Source organism: Moschus berezovskii, chromosome 19 (assembly GCF_049115385.1).
Source record: "Moschus berezovskii isolate FMDL1 chromosome 19, NW_MosBer_1.0, whole genome shotgun sequence".
NCBI lineage: Eukaryota > Metazoa > Chordata > Mammalia > Artiodactyla > Moschidae > Moschus > Moschus berezovskii.
Genome location: NC_142478.1, coordinates 65242101 through 65262890, shown reverse-complemented (window position 1 = coordinate 65262890; position 20790 = coordinate 65242101). Strand labels below are relative to the sequence as shown.

At 39.3% G+C, this 20790-nt stretch overlaps 1 protein-coding gene across 2 annotated transcripts in view; it reads right to left on the bottom strand.

Annotated features, from left to right (window-relative positions):
* The window catches only part of HECTD4 (HECT domain E3 ubiquitin protein ligase 4), a 175500-nt gene that overhangs the window by 59782 nt on the left and 94928 nt on the right, over positions 1-20790 (bottom strand). Inside the window, exons 13-29 of one of the 2 annotated variants that reach the window (XM_088828234.1) lie at positions 20555-20700; positions 19693-19763; positions 18967-19072; positions 18263-18383; positions 17482-17610; positions 15415-15539; positions 13913-14066; positions 13031-13131; positions 10918-11116; positions 8658-8777; positions 7462-7566; positions 6140-6303; positions 5324-5557; positions 3786-3978; positions 3425-3529; positions 2769-2857; positions 2209-2384 (exon numbers count right to left, since the gene is read on the bottom strand). In XM_088828234.1, the coding sequence (XP_088684360.1) occupies positions 2209-2384; positions 2769-2857; positions 3425-3529; positions 3786-3978; positions 5324-5557; positions 6140-6303; positions 7462-7566; positions 8658-8777; positions 10918-11116; positions 13031-13131; positions 13913-14066; positions 15415-15539; positions 17482-17610; positions 18263-18383; positions 18967-19072; positions 19693-19763; positions 20555-20700 (2338 nt within the window). Of the gene's footprint in view, positions 1-2208; positions 2385-2768; positions 2858-3424; positions 3530-3785; positions 3979-5323; positions 5558-6139; positions 6304-7461; positions 7567-8657; positions 8805-10917; positions 11136-13030; positions 13132-13912; positions 14067-15414; positions 15540-17481; positions 17611-18262; positions 18384-18966; positions 19073-19692; positions 19764-20554; positions 20701-20790 lie in introns of both variants that reach the window. The other variant, XM_088828233.1, reaches the window with a different exon arrangement.

Sequence of the window (20790 nt, the reverse complement as noted above, 5' to 3'; positions counted from 1 at the left end):
TTCGTTTTCCAGGAAACTGGTCCCCAAACCAGCCAGCACAACGCACAGATGATTTTTAGGCCAATTTTTTTTAAATTTGAAAACCGAGGTTTAAACCTCGAATACCAAGGTTAAAAATTACTTCAGCTTGAAAAACCACATTCTTTTATTAAGTTGGGTTTCAAAAAAAAACCTGAAAAATTCATGTAATTTCATAAAGTTAACAGTGTTAACTTTATGTTTTTATTTATTTTGGCCAGGCCATGTGGCTGGTGGGATCTTAGTTCCCTGCTGCTGCTGCTGCTAAGTCGCTTCAGTCGTGTCCAACTCTGTGCAACCCCATAGACGGCAGCCCACCAGGCTCCGCCGTCCCTGGGATTCTCCAGGCAAGAACACTGGAGTGGGTTGCCATTTCCTTCTCCAATGCATGAAAGTGAAAAGTGAAAGTGAAGTCGCTCAGTCATGTCCAACTCTTAGTGACCCCATGACCAGGGATTAAACCAGGGTCCTCAGGAGTGAAAGCTAGGAGTCCTAACCACGGGACTGCCAGGGAATTCCCAATGTTAACTTTAATATAAGGATTCTAAAAATCAAGAGAGGACAGAGAAAATAGTCTCTGGAAGCAAATAATCTTAATTCAAATAAATGCAGATCATTTTTTTTTCAGAGATGGCCTTTGATCCCCCTTTAATCCTGGATTTACTTTGCTGACTTACTGCCATTTGGTGAAACCTCTGCTTTGATCATAGCTGGTGTGACTAAATATTACACTTTTCCTAGAATCTGACTGGCCCTTCCTATAAGATATATGGCTCCTATCCAGGAAATAGGTGTTTTGTAAAAGAATACTTTAATGGAAGCAGACAAAACTGCATGTGAAGATCAGATAAGAAAAAAGATGTTAAGAAAGTTGAGGTCATTTTGAATCTGTCTTAAGAACAGTTAGATAGCTTCAATCTAAAAAAAAAATTATAATTTTTGAAGATATTATCTCTTAGGAAACTACTGGTTCATCATCTCTGGGGCCAAGAGCCTCTTGGAAAGCACCACTAGCCTTACTGAGTGGGAAACTTTTTGGGGGGCCTTAATGAACTCAGGCTAACAGGGCCAGAGACGTGGCACAGCAGATCACCTTGGCATGTGATCATTATCTCATGTCTGGAAAGCTTCCCCTGATGTTCTCAGGGAGGGAAACCCTATTACTGGGATTAGAAACCTAGGAGTCATCCTAGACTTCTCTCCCCAGTGAGAAGAGCCCTGGGTAGTCAGCTGGGATGAAAACAACTTCACTTGTTCCATAGTGTCCATTGGGCAATGGGGCTAGACGACATGGAGTCTTTCGTTTAAGAATATGTTTATGACTTATTCTCTCAGAGTGAGAATTAACACTTGCTCTGCCCAGTGTTGCAGAGAAGGCAATGGCAAGCCACTCCAGTACTCTTGCCTAGAAAATCGCATGGACAGAGGAGCCTGGTGGGCTGCAGTCCATGGGGTTGCTACTAGTCGGACACGACTGAGCGACTTCACTTTCACTTTTCACTTTCACACATTGGAGAAGGAAATGCAACCCACTCCAGTGTTCTTGCCTGGAGAATCCCAGGGACGGCAGAGCCTGGTGGACTGCCGTCTATGGGGTCGCACAGAGTCGGACACGACTGAAGTGACTTAGCAGCAGCAGCTGCCCAGTGTTGTGGATGTGACATAAGTAAGAAGACTCATTGATTTCCCTGAGAAATGTATTCTCAGACTAACAAATATAATGTGACCAGGAAAAAAATTAATAGTGCAAATTTACGCTAGAAGTTTCCACATAATTACTAAAGAGGAAATGCAAACTCAGTTTCAAGAGGAAAATATGATGCAGTACAGGATTCACAAAGTCGACTAATTATATGTTACTATGAAAACGATAATACATAATCTAAAAGTGAGGATCACTGGATTATAACAATATATGTCACTGTGCTCCTTAGATGCTCCCCCAAAACTAAACAAGGCAGGTGACAAGCTATTCCCCCAATGCTCAGATGACTCACAAAGCACCACATGATTTCAATGGAAAGTATTTCTTGGCTGGAAAAAGTAAAAAGCAAAATAACACTGAAATTTCCTTTTTTTCCTTTCTACTAGTACACAAGAGTTATTTTCTTTCTTTTTTAAAAATAGCTAGTGTATGTCCTATGAACAGACTAGTGCAGAAAGCCTTGTAGGGCTTGCTGTCAGCAGTACCTGGTGTTTCCGCGGGGGTCCCTGAGATGCTTCTTGTGAGGCCAGACTGGGCTGCAATGGTGACATGCAGCAACAGCTCGGCTCGGTTCATTAAACTTTTCACTAACGTCTTCGTTTTAGCCAGTGGGTGCGAGGGTTTCTGAATAAGAGAATTCACTTCTTGTAGGAACTTCTCCCTATAAAGAAAGACTGATGTGCATTTAGTCGTCCTCTGGTTTATCAAAACCAAAGTGTTTAATCACAGAGGGTATGAGAAGACAGAGGAGAAACTAAACGGAAGTAACTTGATAAACATTGCCCACCTTCTCCCTGCCCCATCCAAGGAAGGCAGTGCTTTAACTGTGGCCAGTTTTAGTTCCTCTTGCCCAGTTTTAGATGCCTATATGCTAACTCTTGAAGGTTAAAATCAAAATTTCCAAATACCAAAGAAGTTTCAATTCTAAAATATTTAGTGAATGCATAATATTTTTTTAAATATCTGTTAAGAGACGCGATCTTTGCATTTTATTTTGAGCATCAAGGTGATAAATTAACTTTACACAGTTACTAACATCACTAACCTCAGAGATAGCACCATGTTTTCAAGATCATTTCCATCAAAGGAGACTTCCTTCATTGAACACAAAAGTTCTAGTTCTTTCATTTTGTTCTAAAGAAGGAAAAATCAAGAAAAGATGGTATGCAGGATCTGCAAAAACCGAATTTTACTGTACGTGTTACAAGGAACAGAAAATTTCAGGGACAAAAACCCACCTTTGGTCCATGTTACTATACCAGAAGCACATTTATAAGTTACTACTTGATATTTTAATGATTAAAAATAGCATTGACTACTTTCCAGGGATTTCTTTATTGCCTGTAACTCTTGTCTTTTTGAAAAAGGCTTGAAAGCAGAATTTGACAATGATAATAACTGCTCTATAAAACTATTAATCAGTTGAATAATTTGAGTAACTGACTCTTTGTATCACTGACATGTTAATCTAATCAACTTTATTTAACCTTTTTTAGAGATTGGGTACATTTTGAGGTATGCAACATTTTAAGAATGACATTTTTTTTTATTTCGACATACAGTATATATCATTGTATTGGGCTGGCCAAAAAGTTCGTTTGGGTTTTCTGAAAGAGGTTACAGAAAAACCTGAGCAAACTTTTTGGCTGACCCAATATGACAAACAGCAATGCCCAGTGATGAGTCATACAACTTGCTCACCTCATTAAAATGGTAATCATAGAAGAAAGGCATGTTGTTCTCCAGTTTCCCCTGCATGGCATCATCAACTTCACTCTGCCATTTCTGTTCTAATTCTGCAACACTCTGACATATTAAAATAGAAAACAACATGAAACTAGATGCAAAATAAGGAAACTGTGACTTTAGAAATTTTAGTCACAATAACTTTTTAAAATTCAGATACTTCTTTTTACACTATGTTAGTTCCTGTTACAGAATATAGTCATTCAATATTTTATCTTTTTTTTTAGATCACTTTTTAAACATCGTTAAATTTTTAGGAAAGACATCATTTCCAACAGTTATAAGAGACATCCAAATGCTTTCAACTTTTACTTACCTGCAGCTGTCTCTCCATGGCATTGAGTTTCTTAAATGTCTCTCCCATGATTTTACACAGCAAATCATATTCCTCAGCATGTTCTTCTTGATACTGGAAATTTATTAGGGACTGCAGTGCATCAACTAAGTTCAAGTGCTTAATAACACATGATACCACCATTTCCTCCATCACATCTGGCTGAATTACTTCTCTGTGATCACAAGGGAAACTGGTCAGATATGTGCCATGCTCTCAGTGTACCAACACTGTATTTTTATAGATGGAAGAATGTCACTTTAAGTATGTTAAATATTCACCACACCATCTTTAGTACAATAAAGTGGCATGAACATTATGATGGCTTTCATAACAATATGGCAATAACTTAATATATTTAACAGGTAAAACTTGACACTGGCCAATGAAGCTGAAAATCCAAATTAAACAGACTTGATTTTCTACTATTTGTAAAAATTTGAGCTGGAGTTATATTAAAGTTGGAATAGATTTAATCCTAATAAAAGATCTTTGGCACCATTTATCTGTCAATTCATTTTATGCAGTATTATGGTTCATAGTATTTTAGACGTATGGATGTTAGGCTGAAAACAATGGTGCTTTTCTATTTTTTCACATTAAATTTCATCTATTCTTTAAATTTTTCTCTCTGAAATGGCCAATCTTGCCTCGGAAGGCAGAACAGAGGCCTGCAAAACAGACTTGACTTTAAGCAAGAATATCACAAAGACATTTGTCACTGTAAGACCTCAAATTCTAAAAACCATTAGCATCCCTCTGGGCATTGAAAATAAATAGATGACTCTAGACTCCATGGAAACCATGATGATTACCATGACTCCTTAAAGTAGAAGGTCAAACCATCTGAGAAAAACCTGGAACTTGTCAAATGTTAGCCTGTATCAAAATCATATGGAAAACTTGAGTCCCATCCTCAGAGGTTCTGATTTAGTAGGTGTGAAATGGGGCTTCAGTTCAGTTCAGTTCAGTTCAGTCACTCAGTCGTGTCCGACTCTCCGCGACCCCATGAACCACAGCACGCCAGGCCTCCCTGTCCATCACCAACTCCCGGAGTTCACTCAAACTCATGTCCATCGAGTCGGTGATGCCATCCAGCCATCTCATTCTCTGTCGTCCCTGTCTCCTCCCACCCCCAATCCTTCCTAGCTAAGAACTAACAAGTTCTCAAGTGATACTAATGCTGTTGTCTGAGAGCCCACACTTTGAAGCCTGTTGACCTGGAATACCACCTGGGGTACTCCCCACAATACCTGGTTAACATTCACAAAGTACACGTAAAATTAAAGGTTCAAGAATGTCCCTAGTGGTACAATGGTTAAGACTCCACGCTTCCAATGCAGGGGGCACAGGTTTGATCCCTGCTTGGGGAACAAAGATTCTGCATGCCAGTTGGTAGGGCAAAAATAAAATAAAAATAAATGAAAGATTAATTTGCTAGACTACAAAAAGAAATACATTCCCTTCACTTGTTTAAACATTTTTTCATTGGGAAAATAAAATGCTATACAGCAACATACTTTATACTTGGTCTAAACTGAGGTCTAGCACGCCCAGAAATTTCCCTGAGCTTTATCATGATTCCTGGAGGCAGCCTGATCCGGGGCAGGTCAAAGTAGTTTCCAACAGGAGGCACGAGGACATCAGCGGGGTAAGTGAACTCTCTGTCTTCCTCGATGGTCAGAGGCAGCGGAGATGGGCTTGGAGTAAGGGCAGGGGAGATCACACCGTTGGCCTCTACCTGCCACTGGCACCTGAGCATAAAGAAAAGAGAATCTTCACCTCCTCCTCTATCTGGAAAGTTACTTAACATTTGCAGATATATTAAGCACATGAAGGATCACACTATGTGCTAAGAATTGATTCATCAAACCTCCTCAAGAGGCTAAAGAAAAATGAACATTACATGAAACCCCATCTTTGGGACTCTGCCTGCTCCCCAACATTTTATTATGCAAACTTTTAAATATACAGAAAAGTTGAAGGAAATACATAGTTAATACACAAATACACACAGCTGAGATTCTAAAATGAACATTTTGCTCTGTTTGCTTTATCATCCATCTGCCCATCCTTTTGGGGATCCTTTAACTTAATTATACAATATTTGGGTTGGAGAAAAGCTTACACAGTTCAAGGCTGCAATTTCACATTTAGTACAGGAAGGACCACAAGGCACTTTGGTGTAATTTTCATCTTATTTCTTAGACAAAGAGATACCCACAGGACTGGCAGGCAGTAGACCCAATCAGCTGGGAAATGTACTAAAAGCAGTTTTTCACATAAAGTCCTCTTTCTTTATGAGCAAAACCAGTGCGATTTGAAGCCTTTGTTACCTTTGTAAAAGTTTGGACCGCAACAGCTCCTGACAGGCTTCTTCTTCTTTGGTAACTTCTGGTCCGTTGTATAGGATTCTTAACATGGAACAAGCTAATACAGATAGACCTAAAGCCAGGTCTACCAGAAAGGGTAAGCCTCCTGATACATCCTCCGAAGACTCCTACAATGCAGACAGGGCAAACCGCACTGGTCAGTTACACGGTGGAGCACGTCACCTGCGCTGCATCACGCTGCACTGTCCCCAACCACGAGGGCTCACAGAGCAGCATCAAGTATCATTGCTACGGGACACAGAGACAGCACCCAACACCATGAGGAGATAGATGGTAGCACTCGAATGACCACAGAGTGAAGTCTCAACACAATTCTGGAGAGAGAAGAGCCGATAAGACTCCATATTAGAAACAGCACAAAACACATGCAAGATTTTTGGATAGCTTCCTCTCTGCTGTACCTAACCAGGTATAAATCACTATTGTGTATTGTCACCTCCATCCTGTGCTTGAACGAAGATGCTGTCAATGATTACCCTGAATTCATTCAATAAATATTTACTGAGTGCCTAGTATGTACCAGCCATTGTGCTAGGTGCCTGAGAGAAAGCAGAGAACAAAATGAAGATGCCTGCCCTCATGGAGCTTACATTCTAGAAGATAATCCCACTCTAGAGAGTCTTGGCTTGGTTAAACTTAAGCAACCTCCCAGTGCTAAAATGCAACTATATATATTTTATATTATATAAAATGTAATTATACAAATCAGTCAACTAGAGGTGTTAGGAAAACTCTTACTACTCTCTCTTCCTCTTTTTTTCCAGGTGGGAGAAGAATTTATTTAAATAGATTCCTGGGAGGAAAGTAACTGGCACTATTAAAAGGAGTAGATTTAAGCTATATACAGAGTGTAACACGAGTAAATAAGCACAGACAGATCTAGACCAGCAAGAAGAGCCTTTGGGAACTGAATAAAAAGAATCCAATCCTACTACTTTGAAAACCAGAATCCAAGTGCTTACTTCTATCAGGTGTTCGAGTCTTCCTCACCCTCTGGAGAGATGCTAGCAGACCACCTCTCCAGGCTTTGAAGATGGGCCCCTAACAAGGGATTCTTTCTGTGGTGCTATACTGATTTTAGGTCTTAGCTAGCTTTATTCCATAAAGCTATAACTTCTGTTAATGGTCTTACTACAGCCAAGTGGAAGAGATGGATGAAACAGTAGTTCATATTCTGCCCTGTTTCCAAGGCAAATATGATGTATGTAACCAAGGCACACAGGAAAAAGTACATTCTGCCCACAGCAGTGGTTAGGTTCAAATACCTGAGCGCGAACTGTGCAAGCAAAGCCCCACATAGCCTTATCGGGAGTGTTGTGTTCACGGCCACTTCTCATTTCAAAGGAGAAGGTGACTGTATCTCCTTCCACCTTAAAATTTAAGGGGGGAAAATGCACTTTAAAAACAAGACACACAATTTGCAAGAGAGCAATGAATTTTAGAGATTTACTTTTGAAAAGGACCACAGCAATATTTCACTCCTTTCCTCACTTGCTTTTTGATTCAAATTCCATCCCCTCTCAGCTGGAAACCAACCTTTCAGCTGTCTCTCCTGACCAGGGAGCAGGCATCTGTGAAATGGGCCACAATTGCCCAACAGTGGGACCAGAGTAAAGATCAAATCTTGAGCCTAATGTCAATAAATTCCCCAAGTTTCAGCACTTTCTGCCTTCCCCCCTCCACTTTTACCACCTCACTTGAAAGGTGGGCAAATAGACAGTGTCTTGAAGAACACAGAGAGAGTGCTGAAAGACCATGCTCTGTGTTGCAGAACCAACAACGTGAGTAGGAGACAAAATGCAGGAAATCAGAAAACAATTCAGTCGTGTGATAATCTGGATCTGGCTGCATCTGGGCTACCCATCTGGAGGTAACTTGCTGCCTGTGGCTGAATTAAAGCAGGTATGTAATGTATTTGAGATAAAGGCTCTGGGAACAGACTCTGGAGAGGTTTGCAGGTCTCAGTGGGCATTTCCGTTCATATTTATATTCTAGGGAATATATTCAAGTTGAGGCCCACATTACAAAGCATGGTTCCAATCTCAGTTTGAGAATGGATCATTGTTTTTGCTCTCAAGTCCCCAATTCATTTGAAAACACTGACTCCATATTTTAAAAAGGCAACAGCCCTGTGGTTCTGGACACCCCTCACGAGGGAGTCTAGAGAACAAGTGAGCGGGAAGAACTAGCCGTCCTTTCGATGGCCAGGGAAAAGACGCTGTGACAACCTCAGCCCATGGGGCGACCTATGGAAAAGATCCAAGCTCTGGAGTGGATAGCGGTCTGATGTCTTATAAATGAAAGGAAGCTCATTCTAGTGAGTTTAAGGCCTATCCAAGATCCCCACCTCAATAAGAGGCCCCATGGCAAATTTTCTCTAGAGTTACAGTTAATACTTGGGCCCATGAGGAATGCAAGGTCATTTTCTTTTCTAGGAAGCGAATGTGCCTGAATACCATACCTTCACCAAGTCTTTCGGCCAACCAGTTCCTAAGACACTACGGCTGCCATATCCCAGTGTATTGCCTCCATACTCAGCAACCTTCCTACTGTTTGTGTTAGGCCCCGCGTATATCACCAACTTCAAAACAGAAAATATACTGTTAGACTGTAAAAGAAAAACAAAAACAACATCTACAAATAAAAAGGCTGCAAAAAAATGTTTGTTTAAAAACACATTTATAACCAGGCACTGGGGTCATTATAATATATCTAATATTTCCTGATTTTTTTTCTTTAGGTACAACTGATACTGGTTTAGATGCAATTAGCCATTGGTATTTACAGGGTAGCCTCAGAGTAGTAACAAATATTAGCACAATTTAATTGGCTTGGGGACCTCACATTAAAATAAATTATACTCAGCTACTGTACATATTTTTAAAAAATCTGTTTTAATTCTAAGTAATGAGATATAGCCTATTAATGACAGGTATAGTTTGCCCCTTAAATCCTCCCCCAAATTAATAAAGTGAGCAAATACAGATGGTAAGATGGTTATAGCTAACACAACAACAAAAGTCAAAAAAATTTAATGAGTGAATATTTAAAAAGATGCAACAAATTGAAAATAAGCCATGTATTCTTAGAATGTTGCTTTATGGTATATAAAGAAAATGACACAAACAGGTTAGAAAAGGGCTGCTTCTTCTTGGGTCAATTTTCATGTATCAGTATTTTTCTTCAATAAAAGCTATTTATTTATACACAGTTAACAAACTTTCTATTAATAACATGCAGGAAAAACATTTAGAGGTCATTTGGCATTCAAATACTTTCATAGGAAGAAGGCTCTGGCTTCTGTAAATACCAAATTTTGTTTTGTAATGTGTACTCTGACTACTACTGAGATCAGTTCAGATCTAAAAGCTGCACTTTAAGCCCTAAATGCTTCATCACTTTGTGATTCCTTACCCTTCTGCACCTTTGAGGGACACCAACCAGGTACCACTGGAAAAGTAAGCGTTACTTTTACACCATGTTAGTAAGCCTCCCTGAGCCTCCACATTTAACACTAATATCTACGGCAGGTGGAGGTTAGCTTACATCAGAAGATGCAAGTTCTTATTTTTTTTAAAAGGAGAAACAAAATGACACCAGCTAAAATGGTAACATCTTCCATTTCCATTTTAAATAGTTATTAAATGAATGTAGGAAATAGGGGTAGCTACTGCCAGGAGCTATGAAGTGGGATAGACTGATGCCAGGAGATACATTTTTTGAAAAACCCACTAAAGAATTTTCTAAATTCTCTTGCTTCCAGCTAAGGTGAGTTTGAGGGGCAAGTCTTAAACGCTCTAGACATCTGGGAATCTTCACTATCCTAGAAGATAAGGGGGGAAAGAGGATACTATAATTTGCCCAGTAATATGTTTCACCATCTCAGTATTTACAGGTAACAAGTTCTTTATTTTTAACCTCAAACTCTCCCTTGAAGGGTTTTAAGATCATCTGCCCTTATACGGTTCACAGAAAAAGACAAAAGATAGTTAACAAGTCACATAAAAAACCCTGTGTGCATACAACACTATCAGACAATCCTTCAGTTGTACCTGTATGTTACGTGTGTGTTACATGTCACAATTTTATTAGCCTTTCCACGTAAGTTCAACCGAATGGTTTGCAATGCAACAATTAGAGACAAAGGAAAATACTTCAACCCCTAAAACGATTTCTTTTACTTACTATTGTTAAGTCACTAGGTTAAAAACTATAATTCCTCAAACTATGTGGGCTCTGAGGTAAGGGCAAAGAAGAACAAATAATTTAAATAAATATAAACCAGGTCCTAGGCACATCTGAAGCCCTTCTATAAAAAGCCACCTTCTCCCAAAAGATACATGAGAAGCCCCAAGAACTGGGAAGCGAGAGCTTTTGAAGTGAACGGACACTCACACCCCCAGGAATCCCAAGCACAGAGGGAAGGCAAGAGGTGAACAGCATGCGGAGGAGAATTCCCTCTGACTTGAGATACGCTTGTGAGAGCTTACAGAAGTCCACTTTCAACACCCCATTAGAACACTGCTCTTAGACTGCAGAGGTGCTGGCTCTCATCCGCCAGTCACTACCCTTTAAGGCATTATCTTAGAAAGTTCTCCCTAAGAGATCTCTGCAGACAGAAATAAGTCAAGAATGGTGACCAGCAGCAAAGAAAAATAAGAAGCATCTAAAAAAAACAGCTTATTAGAGGTGAAACCAATACTAAATCAGTTCTTGCTTACTTTGTCATAGTCATATTGCGAAGAGCATCTGCTATCAAATCTAAGGTACAGGCAGCGAGCTCCGGGTATGTGGACAGTTTCTTTAAATTTATAGTTGTCTCTGACAGGGTGGACTGTTTCCACAGTCTTCCCAGCAGCCCATGGAGCAGGAATCTTTAAACCAGTGAGAAACCCTGGCTCCTCCTTCTCTTCCAGCATTCTAAAACCAAAGAGAAAGCAATGGAGCTTAACAGCAAGGAAAGAAAAAGGTATACACAGTAAAATACGAAAGGTTAAGAAATTTTGCTTTAATTTTCTACAATATGCAGTATGACAACACTGTAACCAAAAACAAACAAACTTAAAAAAAACCTTTTATTTATTGGCCGCACTGCACTGTGTAGCATGTGCGATCTAGTTCCCCGACCAGGGATCAAACCCAGGCCCACCCTGCAGTATAAGTACAGAGTCTTAGTCACTGAACCACCACGTAAGTCCCTAGAAATGTTTTTTAAACTCCTTTATTTAAAGTTCTTTTTTCTTCGTTAGACAATATATTTGCATTCCCCCACTCTTTTATTTCAAGGGAGAAACCGAATTCATACCCAGAAGAAGACCACCTTGCCAACTCTCATTTAAAATTCCTCAGGGGAAAAAAAAAGATACTGTAAATTAGGGCCTTTAAGACTGGCCACTTTCCAAATCGCACAGGAAGGGTCCTGCAAAGTCTCCTCTTGTTGATAACTAAAATGCCAACTGTTAAAAACCCCATGAGTCTACATGACTACTTTTACTGTAATTTTTACTAAAGAAAAGTGCTTTCGAAGGTCCTCTTCTCTATTGTAATTCAACTCTCAGGGTCTTCACAGCCATTATACCCTAAACTAAGCTGTTGCGGAATTCTCTTTTTCTGTTTCAGCTTTGCGCTATCCAATGTGGGGGTTACTTTGCCAAGTGTGCCTATTTAAATTGAATCCAAATGAAACACGATGTAAAATTCAGTTTCTTGGCCACACTGGTCACTCAGAAAGAGGTCAATAATAGTTGTCTCTGACAGGGTGGACTGTTTCCACAGTCTTCCCAGCAGCCCATGGAGCAGGAATCTTTAAACCAGTGAGAAACCCTGGCTCCTCCTTCTCTTCCAGCATTCTAAAACCAGACAAAGAAAAAGCAATGGAGCTTAACAGCAAGGAAAGGAAAAGGTATACACAGTAAAATATGAAAGGTTAAGAGGTCAGGTGGCCATGGCCGACAGCACTGAACAAAGATATGGAATTTTATTGCCACACAAAGCTCAACTGGCTAGCATGCTGCTCTAGAAAAACCAGGAAGTCCTTCCTTTCTGATCAATGTTCTTTAAGACAGCTTTAGTGAGATGTAATTGACATATTTGATAGCACGTATTTAAAGTGTACATTTTGATAAGCTTAGCCTTCTGTATGTACCTTTGAAGTCTCCTCCTTCCTCCTGGGAATCCAGGTGGTCACTTCTTCATTTTCTTTCACTGGAAATTAGTTTGTATTTTGTATCTTATATAAGTAGAATCACAGTTTGTACTTCTTAGAGGGCTCTGACTTTTTTCACTCAGCCCAAGTATTCTAAGACTTATCGGTGTTGTTGAAAATATCAGTGGTTCATTAATTTTTATTGCTGAGTAGGATTCCACTACACAGATACACCACAGGGTGTTACCCTTTCACTTGTTGATGGACATTTGGACTTGTTTCTTATTTTGGACTATTCTAACTAAAGCTGTTGTGTGAACCTTCACATACAAGTCTCTAAGAATCTGTGCCTTCTTTTCTTTTGTGTACATACCTAGAAGTAGAATAGCTGGATCACATGGTAGATATATTTTTACTTTTTAAGAAACTGTCAAACTGTACATCTTCATCATTAGTATATGAAAAATTTTTCAGTTTTGAACTAATCTCTTGATCTGCAGGGAAATTTATTCTAACCTGTTCTTATAATCTCCAAAGCCATTCTCTTAAGTATCTGTAAAGGTTTGACCCTGAAGTCTCTGTCTTTTCCCAGTTAAAAAAAATCACAAAGGGAGTACTACAAAGGGAGTAGTAGGCTTTCACCAGAAGAAAACATGGCAGAGGTTTCTGCAGGAAGCACTGCTCCTTACCTCTCATCCGGCAAGAGCCTGCCCTTCTGGTCTGATGCACCACATGGGGAATAGCCCACCTCAGCAAAAACCGGACACTGGGTTTTAAGCAGCAAAGCCGTCTGAAACACAATAAAGCATCGTGTCCTAAAGTGCTTACGTGTCAGTTATCTGGATGGTGAAAGTGAAAGTCACTCAGTCATATCTGACTCTTTGCAACTCCATGGACTATACAGTCCATGGAATTCTCCAGGCCAGAATACTGGAGTGGGTAGCCTTTCCCTTCTCCAGGGGATCTTCCCAACCCAGGGATTGAACCCAGATCTCCTGCATTGCAGGCAGATTCTTTACCAGCTGAGCCACAAGGCAAGTCCAAGAATACTGGAGTGGGTAGCCTATCCCTTCTCCAGCAGATCTTCCCAACTCAGGAATCAAACCAGTGTCTCCTGCGTTGCAGGCGGATTCTTTACCAATTGAGCTATCAAGGACGCCCATCTGGATGGTACTAGAGCCAAACTTAGAATTCTCACTTAAGTCATCTTTCACAATCCCATTCTATTCTCTTTCACTAAGAAATGCTTTGCTACTTAGACCACTTAATGTCATTTTAACTCTGGAACATATCATTTATATTCGTTACCAATATATAGCAATGGCTCAGGAGACTAAATATAATGGAAGGATCTCAGTGGCACCACAGATAGCATTTTTACAGTTCACAGGCAATTAATATTTGTTAAAAGAACACAGTAAGTAATTTAGTCAAACAAACTGTTAGCAAACAAACTGTTTTCCCTTACTAGTTCAACTTATTTTTATGACACGATGTTTTGCTCCATTGCACCTTTATTTCATTTCCTGCTCCCAAAGAGCAGTTCACTTTGGCACACCTCAGGACCATACCTGACTGGTATAGAGGACCAGCTGCACTAGCTGAGGCATCAGGGCATCGGCCATGGTCAAAGTTTGTAAATTTGGATGCATCAGGGAAGTGAGTAACACTGGGAGAAGGTGACCAAGCATAGTAGCCTTTGTAACTTGTTCCAAGCCTTTTAACCTACAAAAGTTCAAGAAACATACAGCTTCATCAATTCTCAGGCATGAGAAGAAGCCACTATCATTATTCTTTGACACATTCTCTTAAAACTGCATTTATTGTTCCAGCAATTAGTCTACAAATGTCCCACCTCCCATGAGGGAGAGGGAAAGAACAGAAATCTAGTAAAAGATTTTACGTTTGAACTGTGATTTTTTTTTTTTTTTGCCCTACCAAGTTTATATGGTGCATTTCATAGCACCGTCGAAGCACTTTATAAATGGGTTCTAAAATGCAAACAGGTACTCTAGTTACCGCCTGCAAGTTCCTTTGGCTCTGGGGCTGCAGGTTGCACTGTTGCACTGAATCTCTGATAAGGAGACAGGGAATGGCTACAACACTGACTCAGCTGCCTAAAGAAACTGGTTCCCATGTGGGACAGAGGCAAGTAGATTTTTAATTTGTCTTTAAAATCATGCTCTTCCCCCGACCCCACTGTGTTTTATTGACATATAACTGTCATCACTGTATAAATTTAAGATGTACAATATAATGATTTGATATATGTATATATTGTGAAATGATTACCTAAAATCCTATTCTTAATAACTCATCCTCTGCCCGAAGAAAGAAGGTGTGTGACTCACCCAAAGAAACATGTGGGTTATGGAAGTTCTCTAAACTACTTAGGATGCTGGGCTTGGAACCAGAGACACCCCTCACGTCTCCCTGGCTCTCGGGCTGTAAGTCCTCCCCAGGCGCATCTGCTCCGTGTGCCCACAGAACCTGACATGTCCCAACAAGCCCCAGTGCAATGCCTTTCTGGATCATACTTTTCGCAGCTCTGGTCTGCCCATCTGCCCTCTGGGAGTGGGCAAGAAACAGGGACATGGGACAGACAGCGTTACTGGAGAAAAAAAGACACTGCAGGACACTGTTTCAGATCAGCATCTCAACACTGAAATAATCAACAAACACAGGATGTAACTCATCTCTAACAAGAAACCATAGCAGAAATTTTAATGGGGAGGACTGAGAAAGAGCTTTAGTACTGGGAAAGAGAGGTTTACCCTCTGTATAGATCACTCCTGTATTTGGAGAAGTAAAATTACAGTAAATTCTTGGGATATTGTGTCAGTGTCATCTTTTGCAGAGCAGTTATTTATCTGCATCACTGAGTCACTTCCACCTCTCTAGAGTATTCACTATAAGGAAACTAAGTGCACATGGTGCCATTTCAACCTGGGCTCACAAAAATGCCTCGGAACTAAGTGAGTATGTGGTGTTCTGTTCTAAAAGATTTTGCTTTCATAAGCAAATTCTTCTTCCTGAAGGGCAGCAGGTCACAGTTCACAACCCAAGTCCTCACCTCTGCTCCCGGTCAGGTATGTCACTACTTATGAGGGCAGTTGTGACCTGCTGCAGCATTTCCAACACTTCATCACATCCAGTCAGGATTTGGGTAGCAAGAGCCAAAATACTGACCTTTAACTCCTAGGTAGGAAACATCATAAAATTATTTTTAAGCTCTGTGATGACAATACACTCACAATGACAACACGAAATGATGTATTTAATGATGCATTTCCAAATTAAATAATGAAGTGTCCAGAGTAAGCCCAATGCAGTAAGTTCTGCTAAGGATGGCAAGTAACAATCTGAGTTGGGAGGCTAAGGTCTGGAGTGCTGACAGAAATACGCAGTATTTCACGGGGAGCACACCGAGTCCCTGGGAGAAAAGGCGTTTCTCCCGTCCCCTCCAGCACAGGAGAGCTCCCGGTGACCAGCCCAGAAACTGTCCAGGTGGAAGAATGCCGTGGGCAGGATGAGGATAGCTAAAGAGAAAAACACAACAGCAAAAGGTGCATGGAGAGGCGGTGAATAAAATGAGACAAAAACACAACATTTTGAAACAGTGCAAGTGACCTTTTTACTTAACATTTTAAACCATTACACTTGAAAACAGCAAGTTTAAAAATTCAATGAAAGTAGCAGGCAGTTACAGGCTATTAAACATTAAGAATAGCTATTAGAGGGTTCGTGGGAATACAAGTACTGAATAACGTGTTAAGAAACATTAGTTAAGATCATAGAAATGTTTAGTTGACAGTTACTTCCTATTAGGAAAAAAAAAACCAACCACTCTAACCCTTCAGGTGAAATGTGTATCCTTTTCTTTCCCCAGAATTCTTAGACAAGCCAGCTTATTCTGCCTTTACCAGGATTATTTCCTTCCAGGAGTTCAGGATTTGTAACATTTAGCCTTTCAAATATAAAACACTGGTTTTTGTTGTTGGAATTTTCTGGGGTCTTTTGGGGGTATTGTTTAGACATTTTGATCATTAAGAGAAAGGCATTCTGAACTGACTACATGAGTAGTCAGCCTTCATCTGCTGACTACTTGAGGGCCGCAGAGCATCCAGGCACTGCACAGGCCTCGGCTCTATTCCTCACAGCAGCCTCACAAGGGAGAAGCTTTGGCCCCTTTATACTGATTAAGAAATTAGAGCACTTTTAAATTAAGTGTCATCAGTTTAAATGATTAATTCAGGTATTTCTGCCTGTTTAAAAACTGATTACATAATGAGATAAAACCCATAAATATGAGCTAGCAGCTGTATGAACTCTTTTATATGTGTGTGTGTATAAAAGGGTAAGAAAAGGGCAAACTATAGTGGTTTTTATCTTTAGCTGTAGCTTTCTTGGTTAATTTTTCAGTGCGTTCTAGTCAACATTTTAAAGAAGAATCAAGTTATTATGGATTTCTCTAATGATCCCATGAAGATGAAATTCTGAAGAACAATGCAAACAACAGCCTCAAGCATCTGTCAAGATTATAACAACCACGGCTATTTAAAAAAAAAACAAAAACCTGTGGATTGCTATAAATTGTCACGTGGGAACAAATTATTGAGTTTACACAGACGCTAACTTAAAAATAATTACCGAAAATGAAATGAACTATAGGTTCAGAAATTATTCAATATAAGGAGTATGAGAAAATTATCACCTTTTTAAAGTTATCTGAATCAAGAGAACATAATAGACCAGGCAAGATGTCAAAACCGTTTAAAATGTTATGCTCCCAGATTTATTTATCTATATTTATTACACACACTTAAATGTATTTATACTTAAACTTTTCAGGTGCATATGAGATCACTTGTTAAGTGCCAATTCATAAAAACAGATGAAAATAAAGCCACAAAAAGACTGACAGGAGCTCATGGATGACACACTATGGGAGTGTCACAAATATGGTAACCATCGTGCAATGACATAAAAATCTATGAAATGAGTGACCTAATATTACCTCACACAAAAATATAGGCCACACGGTGAACTCTGACATCATCATAGACAGAAATTTAACCAGTTAAGCTGTGCTTTTACATATTGGGTAGAAAGCATCGTTAGAATAAAGCTTGGTGTTTACCTGTACCTTCAATGTCTCTCCCTGCAAGGAGTTGTCACTGTCATCATTCTCATCAGGCTTAATCAAAATAGTGTTACTGAGAAGGTGGTTCTGAACTGCCATCAGATAGCGCAGGCAGGAGGATGCGGCCTTTAATACAAATAAGGGCATTTAAATGATCTAAACTCTACTGAAAGAAGGGCTCACGTTTTTAAAAGATTTTGATAAGGGAAGCAAAAGAGAAAGTACAGAAAACAGACCAAGTTAGTTTCTCAGGTGACTTATTTCAATACATTTATCATAACTTTCTGCCTTCTGCTATACATTGCTCACTAATCACTCTGATACTTGAACTTCTGCCTCTTAATAAGTAATTCCTCTTCCCCCTTCTCCCCCTCACATGCATCTCTGTGACAGAAGACTCTACCCAAACCCTTAAAAGATTCTTTTGGTTCTTATCAGTCTCTGTAAACCACTGCTGGTTTAGAAAACAATGCTAAATTAAAAATTAATAGAAGGAAAATCCCCAGTATTTTAAACAAAATGAAAACATCCAAATTCAGTCTAACAATTTATTGCATTAAGATATTTCAGCTGGAGGAATAAAGTCTTTGGAGAAAGTGCTCTAAGTGGATTTGTTGAGTTCTACATTTCTAAGACAAGCACAGTTGTTCACTGACTTTCATCAATTAAGTCTATCCTTGAAAAGTATGTGTATGTGTACACACACACTTCAAAGTGGTAAAATGAAAACAAGGACACTAGATATAATTTTGCTTTCATTAAACACATTTTTACTTACAGGCACAGTTGAGAGGAGTTTTTGAAAATCATCTTTAGAGACAGTTTGGCACTTGGTGATTAAGATACAGGATTCTCGTACAACAATCTTCAGAATGTAGTGTAAAAGTTCATCATTTAGTCTTTAAAATGTAGGAAAAATGTAACAATAAGATACTGATGGTTAAGTAATAAAAGGATAAACTTATACAATCAGTACAAGATGACAAATAGCAGATACAAGAAATTCATTGGCTCTGTAAGTGAATCATCTTACTTAGTAATGATACTAACAACTAGATATATTGTCTAAATTAAATTTATGGAAACACAATGGTACTTAAGCACCTAGTTCAAGTATTTTATAAATAGCAGAGACACACCTTCCTCTACTCACCAGCTCTAGCCACACCTCCCATCCTCTCACAGACCAGCAATTAGATGATGCCCTTTACCCAAATTTCCTAAATAATCTCTACCTGTTACTTCCTCTAAGTACCCTTTTTGCCAGGCTCAAGCTATTTTACTCATAAAACTGAAATGTGCCATTATCATTTATTAGGGCAACTGTGGGATTTTTTATCTTTCAGTTGATACACAGTTTAGACTTAACATGCTAATTACAGCAAAAGATATTACAGGAGACTTAAGATGATCAAACACATTTAAGTGTAAATTAATTACTGAAGAACACACTAAGAAAAGGCTAGCAGTGAATCACATCACCTGTAATGATCTTCCTCCTCGCTGCCGAATCGGTTGTTTTGAAGTTGTTCAGCTAAATTAGTGAGGATCACATCCCGCAGCTGGGAGAGGCCACTGTTTCTCTCTCCTAGCACAGAACAAAGCTCCATAAACTATCTTAACAACCATGCTTAGAAAACTGATACTATTTTTTTTAAAGTTTGTAAATGAGAAGACTGTTGACAATTGAGGGGCACCAGGCATATGTATTAAGACAAACAACAGCAGCAAAAACTACATCACAATCAATCAGACTTTCTTTAACCAGTACATCCTCATTAAAGTGGAGTTACTGTTTTGATATTTCATGAAGTTTGATTTCTAATTCCTTAAACTAATGTTGCTTATAAATGCAGAGTGTCCTTAACAAGGTAAGTTTTGTTGCTGTCATTGAGTCTAACTTTAAAAGTTGAGTTTTAATGTGTGGGGGAACAACTGGCTTAGAAATCCCAAGAAATCATTATCTTTAATGTTCTTTGAACATCTACAGCCAGGTACATTATGCTACACAGTGGGGCTAGAAAGAGGTTTACAAAGCTTGACAATACATAGAACATGGTTTCTGCTTTCAATCTGGTGTAAGTGTTGGCATATGTGCACTTTTTAAAATAATGCTAACAGATATGAAGAAAAAAATAAAATTCAGTCATCTCCTTAGGGACAAAAAAAAGGATGGTTTTTCAAGGGTAATTAAAGACTAATTCTCACCTTCTGTTAAGACCAGCTTAAGTAAATTATTGATTTCAGTTTCACCTGGGTACAAGATATTTAAACCAGAGCTGAAATGACAGAAAAGGTGAAAAGTTTTAAACACGTGTTCTAGAATATCCAAACTCTAAGTTTTAAAATTTTTATTAAAGATGTCATTTTGAGTACAGTTTCACCACTAAAAAGGCAGTTGAACCTAAATTTACTGTTGTGATTTAGTCCAATGATCTTCTTGATAAATAATATCCCACTCCTCATATTTGTGAATTACCAAAATGACAACTTATCTGAGGCTAGATGCTGAACCAGTTAAAGAGAACTGAGTTATACAAAATCACTGTAGTGAAGTCAGCTAGATGTAGATTGTGGCAGAAAATCATTTGAGAAGTAACTGGCAGAGCAAAGACTAGAATCCAGGTCTGCCTGATGCCAAAGCCTGATTCTTTCTTTCTTTATTTGGCTGCGTGGGACTCAGTTGCAGCATGAAAACTCACAGTTGCAGCATGTGGGATCTAGTTCCCCAACCAGGGATCAAACTTGGGCCCCCTGCACCGGGAGTGCGAAGTATTAGCCACTGAACCACAAGGAAAGTCCCCCAAAGCCTGTTTCTTAACCATCTTGCCACACTTTGACCCAAATGAGAAGAACATCTATTTGCAAACCACCAAAATATCTACTTATAGGGATTTTGTTTTTCTTTTGCTATTTTAAGATCCATACATGAGGAATGTCTGAGTCCCTGAGGTCCTGACTATGGGATGGTGCAGGAGACATGGGAGGCTAACAGCCTAGAGGGACAATTACAATGAAGCACAGAAGAAGCCTTTGGTAGAGAGCACTAAGAAAATCCTGTGCTGATTACCTGATGGCAAGGCAGACCTCCTTCTGAATTTCAGGGCAAATTTGATCTTTGGGTGCCATCAACAACTGCCAAAGAAGCAATCCTGACCGTCGAATGATGTCTCGGTTCCTTTCAGTTTGTGGGCTGAAGAAAAATTTAAATACCACCTACAGAAACAGAAGGGGTATATCTGAAAATGCTAATTCTACTGGGAATAAAATTATTCCTATGAAGAAAGAACATGCTAGTTATTCTTA